The 10,457-nt window shown below is 45.7% G+C and overlaps 1 protein-coding gene and 1 long non-coding RNA gene across 2 annotated transcripts; one reads left to right on the top strand and one right to left on the bottom strand.

The window, feature by feature from the left end:
• Positions 1–4,748: 4,748 nt before the first annotated feature.
• On the bottom strand, positions 4,749–6,752 carry LOC119960636 (gastrula zinc finger protein XlCGF7.1-like). Its single transcript, XM_038788265.1, has 2 exons — positions 5,673–6,752; positions 4,749–4,912 (listed from the first exon to the last, which is right to left on the bottom strand). Exons 1-2 carry the CDS (start codon positions 6,313–6,315, stop codon positions 4,749–4,751), a joined length of 807 nt encoding a protein of 268 aa, XP_038644193.1. The 5' UTR covers positions 6,316–6,752.
• A 919-nt stretch (positions 6,753–7,671) lies between these two features.
• On the top strand, positions 7,672–10,421 carry LOC119960635. Its single transcript, XR_005459466.1, has 3 exons — positions 7,672–7,747; positions 9,377–9,572; positions 9,981–10,421. It is a non-coding gene; the product is annotated as an uncharacterized LOC119960635 (long non-coding RNA).
• The last annotated feature ends 36 nt before the right edge of the window (positions 10,422–10,457 follow it).

Here is a 10,457-nt window from a genome sequence, read left to right as displayed (position 1 = left end):
AGACTTCTGACTTTGCCCACCCCAGTCCAGCGGAGGGATCGCCATATCATTTATTTTCTCTTTCTGGGATAAATTTGTGACTTGCAGGAACTGAAGGGAAAGGAAGTGAATCCAGGGAAGGTGCAGACTCCATAATCCCAGCCAAGCTCATATCAAATCTCCAAAACCTAGGACTTGGCTCTCCTCTCTGCAACTGGATCCTTGACTTTCTGACCAACAGACCACAATCAGTAAGAATGAACACCAACATCTCCACCACAATAGTCCTCAATACCGGTGCCCCGCAAGGCTGCGTACTTAGCCCCCTACTCTGTACACACACGGTTGCGTGGCAAAACTCCATCTACACGTTTGCTGACGATACGGCCATAGTGGGCCGGATCTTGAATAACGACGAGTCCGAATACAGGAGGGAGATAGAGAACCTAGTTGAGTGGTGTAACAACAACAATCTCTCCCTCAATGCCAGCAAAACTAAAGAGCTGGTCATCGACTTCAGGAAGCAAAGTACTGTACACACCCCTGTCAGCATCAATGGGGCCGAGGTGGAGATGGTTAGCAGTTCCTACGGGTGCACATCACCAAAAATCTGTCCTGGTCCACTCACGTCGACGCCATCACCAAGAAAGCACAACAGCGCCTATACTTCCTCAGGAAACTAAGGAAATTCGGCATGTCCACATTAACCCTTACCAACTTTTACAGATGCACTATAGAAAGCATCCTATCGGGCTGCATCACAGCCTGGTATGGCAACTGCTCGGCCCAGGACCGCAAGGAACTTCAGAGAGCCGTGAATACCGCCCAGTCCATCACATGAACCTGCCTCCCATCCATGGACTCCATCTACACCTCCCGCTGCAGGGGGAAAGCGGGCAGCATAATCAAGGATCCCTCCCACCCGGCTTACTCACTTTTCCAACTTCTTCCATCGAGCAGGAGATACAGAAGTCTGAGAACACGCATGAACAGACTCAAAAACAGCTTCTTCCCCACTGTCACCAGACTCCTAAATGACCCTCTTATTGACTGACCTCATTAACACTACACCCTGTATGCTTCAACCGATGCCAATGCTTATGTAGTTACATTGTATATCTTGTGTTGCCCTATTATGTATTCTCATGTATTTTCTTGAATTTTGTTTAATTCCCTTTTCTTCTATGTACTGAATGATCTGTTGAGCTGCTTGCAGAAAAATACTTTTCACTGTACCTCGGTACACGTGACAATAAACAAATCCAATCCAAACCAACTCTGGAAAGGTTGGACGAGGGCTCTCCCTCTCTCTTAAAGACAATGCCATTCAAGATTCTCTTAAGGTTAACGTGCAGGTTCAACGGGCAGTTAGGAAGGCAAATGCAATGTTAGCATTCATGTCGAGAGGGCCAGAATACAAGAGCAAGGATGTACTTCTGAGGCTCACAAGAATGATCCCTGGAATGAAGAACTTGAGGACACTAGGGTCTGTACTCGTTGGGAGTTCAGAAGGATCAGGGGGGACCTTATTGAAACTTACAGGATATTGTGAGGCCTGGATAGAGTGAATGTGGAGAGGATGTTTCCACTTGTTGGAAAACTGGAACCAGAGGACACAATCTCAGACTAAAGGGACACTTCTTTAAAACAGAGATGAGGTTGAATTTCGTCAGCCATAGGGTGGTGAATCTGTGGCACTCTTTGCCGCAGAAGGCTGTGGAGGCCAAATCACTGAGTGTCTTTAAGACAGAGATAGATAGGATTCTTGATTAATAAGGGGATCAGTGGTTATCGGGAGAAGGCAGAAGAATGGGGATGAGAAAATATCATGATTGAATGGCAGAGCAGACTCGATGGGACGAGTGGCCTAATTCTGCTCCTATATCTTATGGTGTTAGATCCTGAGTTTTTATTTTCTACAATAGGGGCTGTTTAGCACAGGGCTAAATCACTGACTTTGAAAGCAGACCAAGCAGGTCAGCAGCACGGTTCAATTCGCGTAACAGCCTCCCCGAACAGGTGCCGGAATGTAGCGACTAGGGGCTTTTCACAGTAACTTCATTTGAAGCCTATTTGTGACAATAAGTAATTTTCATTTCATTTAATTTTATCAAACGCCTTCTGGAAATCTAAGGACAGTGCATTCACCTGTTTCCTTTTAGCCACAGTACATGTGACTCCATCAAATAACTGATAAATTGGTTAAACATGATTTGCCTTTCACAAAACCATGTAGACTCTGCCTGATTACCTTCAATTTTTCTAACATGTTCCCTATGACAGATGTTTGGTTAACTAGCCTGTCGTTTCCAGCTATCTGCCCCCCCCCTTTTACTTTTGTTATTTTCCAATTTAATGGATTCCTCCCTGTATCGAGCAAATTTTGAAAAATGAAACGGGTGCATCAACTCTCTCATTAGCTGCTTCTTTCAAGATCTTAGCGTGAAGTCGACCCAAATCCGGGGTTTTGTCAGCCTGCAGACTCAAACATTGCTCATTAACACTTCCCTGGTGATTGTAATTTTTCTGAGTTCCTCTGTCCCTTCCATTTGCTGATTTTTTTGTTTTTAATTATAAATTTAGATTACCCAATTATTTTTCCAATTAAGGGGCAATTTAGCGCGGCCAATCCACCTACCCTGCACATCTTTGGGTTGTGGGGGTGAAACCCACGCAGACACGGGGAGAACGTGCAAACTCCTCACAGACAGTGACCCAGGGCCAGGATTCGAACCCGGGTCCTCAGCGCCGTAGGCAGCAATGCTAACCACTGTGCCACCGTGCTGCCCGCCATTTGCTGATTTACAGATATTTCTGAAATGTTACTTGATTCCTCTACAGTGAAGGCTGATGTAAATACCTGTTCAATTCAGCCCCACATCAACCCATTTGTTTTCATTTCATTTTAACTGTCTTTTACCATTTCTTTCTTTCCTGCACCTTTCTCCTCTTTGCTTCCCCCTTCCCCTCCCCCCACACCTACAGTTCATCCTCTGATGTTAGTTTCCCTGCTGTTTGACCTTTCACATCTTTTGTCCTCTCTGGGGACTGCCATTAGCACTCTTTCCCATTGGTATCTGTGGCCATTAGCACCCGGTTCCCCTGGGTTTCTGTGGCTATGACTTTCATTCTCACTCCACAGTCTAAATATTTCCCACTCTCTCTGTCTGTTAGCTTTGACAAAGAGTCATCGGACTCGAAACGTTAGCTCTTTTCTCTACAGATGCTGCCAGACTTGCTGAGATTTTCCAGCATTTTCCCTTTTGTTTCAGATTCCAGCATCCACAGTAATTTGCTTTTACCTGTTGAATTAATTTGCCTTAACCTTACTTTCCATTGTTAATTTCCCAGATTGCTTGCGAGAGCATCAACACTCACTTGAAGAAAGAAGGAAGAAAGAAGAATTGAATTATTTACTATCACAAATATCTATTGAAACTCTATCTGTCTTTATATTTCTAGCCAGCTTTCTCTGGTACTCAAATTATTTCCTCCTTATTATTTTTGTGTTTATATTTGATGCTTTATATTCTGCCCAATGTTCTGACCTGCTATCTGCCTTTGCGCTGTTCCATGCTTTGTAAAAAACATTGATATGTCTTTAACTTTTTTAGTTAAAGAGAGATGCTGTGTCCTCCCCTTGGAATTTTCCATTCTCATGAGAATGTATCTATTCTGTTTATACTGAAATATCCCTTTCAATGTCTGCTACTGAATCTCTATTGACCTGACACACAAGCTCATTTTTTTTTTTTAATTTTAGAGTACCCAATTCATTTTTTCCAATTAAGGGGCAATATAGCATGGCCAATCCACCTAGCCTGCACATTTATGGGTTGTGGGGGTGAAACCCACGCAAACACGGGGGGAATGTGCAAACTCCACACAGACAGCGACCCAGAGCCGGGATCGAACCTGGGACCTCAGTGCCGTGAGGCTGCAGTGCTAACCCACTGTGCCACCGTGCTGCCCCACAAGCTCATTTTAAAGTTCATTTTAGCTAGCTCTGCTTTGATGCCCTCATAATTGCTCTTATTTAAGCTTAACTTACTCGTCTTGGGCTCAATCTTCTTCCCCACAAACTGCATGTCAAATTCAGTCATATTATGATCGCTGTTACCTGGGGATGCCTTCACCATGAGGTCATCAATTAATCCTTGCTGCACAATACCCAGCCTGGTGTTACCTGACCTCTGGTTGGCTCCAAAATGTGCTGATTGTAGAAACTATCGCAAGAACATTGTGAACTCCTCACCTATGCTACCTTCAACAATCTGATGTTTCCAGTCTAATAGTAGACTAAAATCCCCCTTGATTATCGCTGTACCTTTTCTGACAGACTCCCATTATCTCTTCCTTTACACTCTGTCCTACTGTGCAGTTACCATTAGGAGGCCTGCACACCACTCCCAGAAGTAAATTCTTGCCTTAACCATTTTTCATCTCAAACCAAACCACTCCTACATCCTGGTTTCCTGAGCTTAGATCATCCCTGTCTAATGTGCCAACATTATCGATAATTAACAGAGCTGCTCTTCCAACGTTTCCGAGTTTTCTGTCCTTCCTAAATTTTACATACACTACAATATTCAGCTCACCACCACCTTTTGAAGGGAAATGGATGATGGGCAATAAATGTTGGACTGGCCAGCGACACCCACATGCCATGAATGAATATAAAACAATTCAGGCCCCAATCTATTTCTCTGAATGGCCATCAGATCATACTTACTTATTCCTACAGGTGCTGCCAATTCATCAGTTTTGTTTCAAATGCTACTTGTGTTTTGCTGCAGAGCCTTTGGTTTTGTTCTTTTATTATTTTTGTAACGTTTATCTGATGTAATTTTAAATGTGTTCTCTCCGTCTCTTCCTGCCACAGTCTGTTTATCATTTCCCATATTCTTACCTTTCTCTCTGGTCTTACTCTTTACTTTACCATATCATACAGAACAAATCAGAAAAGACACAACAATGGAACAATCGGTAACAGTTCATCAATCAGTCTCCTCCTATCTGAAAATGAAAAGCGCTTATTGTCACAAGTAGGCTTCAAATTAAGTTACTGTGAAAAGCCCCTAGTCGCCACATTCTGGCGCCTGTTCGGGGAGGCTGGTACAGGAATTGAACCGCTGCTGGCCTGCCTTGATCTGCTTTCAAAGCCAGCGATGTAGCCCTGTGCTAAACCAGCCCCGATCTTAGAGAAATCAAGGACTGGAACACTGTTGTTAACACAAGGCTAATTTTATTAATCTATATCCAGAATATTAAACTTCGGCTGAGTCACAGGAATGATTAACATCAACTGAAACAAACTCCAACTGTTAGAATGAACACGGCTCAGTCCTGGATGTGATTAACAGCAGCAATAACAGAATCCAACCTCTTGTGAACTCGCTGGTGTTTCTGCAGGGTCAATGAATGAGTGAATCCTTTCCCACACACAGAGCAGATGAATAATATCTCCCTGGTGTGAATGCGCTGGTGTTTCTGCCGGAGGGAATGCTGAGTGAATCGCTTCCCACACACGGAGCAGGTGAACGGCCTCTCTCCAGTGTGACTGCGCTGGTGAATCAGCAGATCCATTTTGCCTTTGAAGCTCTTCTCACAGGCGGAACATTTAAAAGGTCTCGTGTCAGAGTGAACACGTTGGTGTGAAGTGAATTGGGCAGACTGAGTGAATCCCTTCCCACATTCAGAGCAGATGAACTGTCTCACCCCAGTGTGAATGCGCTGGTGTCTCAGCAGGGTGGATGACTGAGCGAATCCCTTCCCACACACAGAGCAGGTGAATGGTCTCTCCCCAGTGTGAACCCGCTGATGGTCCAAAAGTTTGCATAACTGAGCGAATGTCACCCCACACTCAGGACAGGTGAATGGTTTCTCTCCAGTGTGAATTCTCTGGTGTGTCAGAAGGTTGGATAACTGAGCGAATCCCTTCCCACACTCAGTGCACGTGAATGGTTTATCCCCGCTGTGCATTCGCTGGTGTGTCAAAAGGCTGGATAACTGAGTGAATCTCTTCCCACACTCAGAGCAAGTGAATGGCCTCTCCCCAGTGTGAACCCGCTGGTGTGTCAGAAGATTAAATTTGTTTTTAAAGCTCTTCTCACAATCGGAACATTTAAAAGGTCTCCTGTCAGAGTGAACAAGTTGGTGTGCAGTCAGATGTGTTAGTCGAGCGAATCCCTTTCCACACTCGGAACAGGTGAATGGTCTCTCCCCGGTGTGACTGCGGTGATGAGTTTCCAGCTCAGATGGGTAACTGAATCCCTTCCCACAATCCGCACATTTCCATGGTTTCTCAATGGTGCCGGCATTCTTGTGTCTCTCCATTTTGGACGATTAGTTGAAGCTTCTTCGACACACAGAACACGTGTACAGTTTCTCCTCGCTGTGAATGGTGTGATGTTTTTTCAGGCTGTGTAACTGGTTGAAGCTCTTTCCACAGTCAGTTCACTAGAACACTCTCACGCGGGTGTGTGTCTTTGTGCTTTTCCAGTCACACTTATGTTTGAAATCTTTTCCCACAGACAGAACAAACATTTCTCCTTCCACATTCAAAAGTTCATGACATTCAGATCCTGATCAGAGTGACTCTCAGATCTTGATGTGATGATTGATTTGAATTTCCAGTGTCGATCCACTCCTTGTAACCCTGTAAAATCAGTTTACACAGGTCAGAAATTCATAGAACATAGAACAGTACAGCACAGAACAGGCCCTTCGGCCCTCGATGTTGTGCCGAGCAATGATCACCCTACTCAAACCCACGTATCCACCCTATACCCGTAACCCAACAACTCCCCCCCTTAACCTTACTATTAGGACACTACGGGCAATTTAGCATGGCCAATCCACCTAACCCGCACATCTTTGGACTGTGGGAGGAAACCGGAGCACCCGGAGGAAACCCACGCACACAAGGGGAGGACGTGCAGACTCCACACAGACAGTGACCCAGCCGGGAATCGAACCTGGGACCCTGGAGCTGTGAAGCATTTATGCTAACCACCATGCTACCGTGCTGCCCCTTCAGAACAGATAATTCTAGTTTCTGGGGAATAATTGTTTCTCTCGTTTCCTAAAGCTGCCAATCCCAGTCCCACACTTTCCCCTTCCCACACTCACCACAATGGTTTCTAGGTTATTAATACTGAGTGCAGCTTTGAATTCCAGATTATGGCTTGAATTTAAATTCTACCATCTGCATTAACAAATCCATCAGTGTGAGAGCAGGATAGAAATTGCCCCATTCTCTCCTCCTGCTCCAGGATCAGTAAAGTGAGTTAAAGATAATTTCTCCTGAACAAATCCATTGCTGCATTTCCTTCCTGAAGCCACATTTGTCCACGGGCCTGGCACCGGGAGAAAGCTGCAGCTGACGTTGTGTTGGGTGTTGAGGCGGTGCGGCTAGTTTGTTATTGGGGGTGTTGAGGCCTCCACTGGGTGTGTGAAGCCTCCCCTCCCACCCACTGCCCCTAACGCTGCCTCCGCTTATCCGCCTCCTTCTCGCCTGAAGATGAGACAAACAAGCGTTTGTCCCGGGACATGAGCGGCACTGCGCATGCTCCAAACCACAATGCCCGGGGAGTGATTGACGGCAACTGCGGACCAATAGGACGAGGGGGCGGGACTGGGGGACCGAGCAGGAGCGGATGGTCCTCCAACCAATCGGTGTAAGTGAGGGTGGGTGGGACTTCGACTGAAGCATGCGCAGTGCGGGTAATGGCGATGGAGAGAAGCTTTTATCTTGGATCCACAAAAGGTAAGAGGAATATTGTGGAACGCTGGAGCGATGGATGTGGCTGGTGTGTGGAAAAGTTTTCTAAACATGTTGTGCACGTCCACACTCCGAAAAATTACTCCCGAGTTCCCCCGTTTCACGGAGCGCGGCTGCGAGGGTCCAGTAATCGGTTCGGGATAACGACCGCCATCTTTACTCGGGACAATGAACAATAGAGCGCATGTGCGGCCGCCATGTTTGTTGGGGGCAACATTTTCAACATTGCTCAGAATGGAGACAACCTGGCCAGCAAACTGCATTACCCTTTGTCCTGGGTACTTGACCTCCCATTACCCCGGTTTGCACAGACCCAGATATCTGTGATCCGAATAGCAACAGAGAAGTAAAGAAACAGAAGCAAATCCTGCTCTCTGGATCCCACGATCTCAAAAGACGTCTGACCCCATGTGGCGCTCTGTTCAGTCACACAAAGGCCCATGTGGGAAACCTAGGAGCGGCAAGGTGCTGTAGTGCTTAGAACTGCTGCCTATGGTGCTGAGGACCTGGGTTTGATGCCGGCCCCAGGTCACTGTCTGTGGACTCTGCATGTTCTCCCCGTGTGTGCGTGGGTTTCCTCCAGGTGCTCCGGTTTCCTCCCACAGTTCAACGATAGGCAGGTTAGGTGGATTGGCCATTCTAAATTGCCCTTAGTGTCCAGAAAGGTTAAGTTGGGTTAGGGGATAAAGGGAATGGGGTGGAGGCATGGAGCTTAAGTGGGGTGCTCTTTGCAAGGGCTGGTGCAGACTCGATGGGCTGAATGGCCTCATTCTGCACTGTAAATTCTATGGTTCTTCCCATGTCTGCATGGGTCTCACCTCCACAACCAACGATGTGCAGATTAGGTGGATTGGCCAAGCTAAATTGCCCCTTAATTGGAAAAAGACGATTGGGTACTCTAAATTTATTTGAAAAAAGGAAATCTTTTCCTGCAGACAGAACAGACAAACATCTCCTCTTCCACATTCACAGGCCAATAATATTCAGGTCCTGGTAAATGGAGTGACTCTGTTAAACCTTGGGGGAAAATATTTTCATGTAGGTTAGGGCCTCCACAAAGTGTTTCCAACTCCTCCCACCCATCTCCTTAACAGGTTGACACATTTATTTCTCTGACTAAAAGAATGGTCTCTGGTCACACAGTGGTTAGCACTACTGCCTCACGGCGCCAAGGACCCGTGTTCAATCCCAGCCCCGGGCCACTGTCCGTGTGGAGTTTGCACATTCTCCCCGTGTGTGCGTGTGTCTCACGTCCACAATCCAAAGATGTTCAGGGTAGGTGGATTGGCCACACTCAATTGCACCTTAATTGGAAAAAAATAATTGGTGATCGAAATTTATTTTTAAAAAGGATGGTCTCTTTCCTAATGTTCACAATTAAAGGGGTGGTTCCCCAGGAAATGGCTGCCACTTCAGGGTACATTAAATTAATAATGGACAGAGATATGGATAGTGTTGTTATATGGTACAGATCAGGTATGTTATTTATGGTTCTGCAATAAAGTAAATGTATTATAATTTCTCCTCTTGTAATATAAGACTGTAGCTACGTTATAGATTTCCAGTCATCTCTTCCCTCAGAGGGTTGTTAATCTTTGGATTTCTCTTCCACAGGGACCAGTTGTATCTGGGGGTTATTGAATACATTGAAGCACAAGTTTGACAGTATTGTATTGACAATGGAGTTAAGGGTTATGCGGAACTGACAGGAAAATAAAGAGAAAGCTGAGATGAGGGATCTCTTCACTCGAGGATGCGCTGAAGCTTTGGAATTCTCTATCCCAGAGGAATGTGGAGCCTCAGTCATCAGGTATGTTCACGACAAATATTGATAGGTTTCTAGATATTGAAGATATCAAGGGATATGGGGATCTTGCGGGAAAATGGTGCTGAGGTAGATCAGCCAAGGATCTCATTGAATGGTTGAGCAGACTCGGTGGGCTGAATGGCCTATTCTTGCTCCTATTCTAATCCCTGTGTCCTGGTCAGGAAGCAGTGAGCTGAGCTGGGATCTGTCAGTCAACATGAATCAGCACCTTCACGAGAATTGGGAGAGTGAATATTAGATACAGCAGAGTGAGAATGGACGGAGATTGTGGAGCATGGAGAGTTGCAGCTTTTGGAGAATGAGAGGAAATAATGTTCCATAGGAACGAGAATTGTCTGTTCTGAATTTATATCCTGTACGAACTGATGACTTTTGTGAATTGTTTTAAAGGATATTGGAAGGGGAGGAATTATAGACCGAAATCTCAATCACCATGTCGCGATGTGACAAACTTACTCCATTCCTTTTGATCTAAATATCATCGGGCTCTGAATATCATCGGCGATAAGGAGAAATGTTTGTCTGATCTGTCAGCTTCAAAAGATTTTAAACGTGAATGTGACTAGAAAAAGCACCGAGACCCACACAACACACACCCAAGTGAACTGACTGTGGAAAGAGCTTTAACCAGTTACACCGCCTGAAAAAACATCACTTCATTCACAGTGAGGAGAGACAGTGTACATGTTCTGAGTGTAGACAAGGTTTCCACTGATTGTCCAATCTGGAGAGACACGGCGAGACCCAAAACATGGAGAAACCGTGGAAATGTTGGGACTGTGGGAAGGGATTCAGAGTCCCATCTCAGCTGGAAATTCATCGACGCAGTCACACTGGGGAGAGGCCGTTCGCCTGCTCTCAGTGTGG

This window comes from Scyliorhinus canicula, unplaced genomic scaffold, assembly GCF_902713615.1.
Source record: "Scyliorhinus canicula unplaced genomic scaffold, sScyCan1.1, whole genome shotgun sequence".
Classification (NCBI taxonomy): domain Eukaryota; kingdom Metazoa; phylum Chordata; class Chondrichthyes; order Carcharhiniformes; family Scyliorhinidae; genus Scyliorhinus; species Scyliorhinus canicula.
Note: the sequence above shows the minus strand (reverse complement) of the source record. Positions and strands in the feature narration are given on the sequence as shown.

Excerpts from the sequence above, each read along its gene's own strand:
- LOC119960636 (XM_038788265.1), bottom strand. The coding sequence starts at position 6,315 with ATGGAGAGACACAAGAATGCCGGCACCATTGAGAAACCATGGAAATGT. Across the intron at positions 4,913-5,672 it reads ACAGTTCATCTGCTCTGAAT|TAAAGAGTAAGACCAGAGAG; the intron begins GTGGGAAGGGAT and ends GATATGGTAAAG.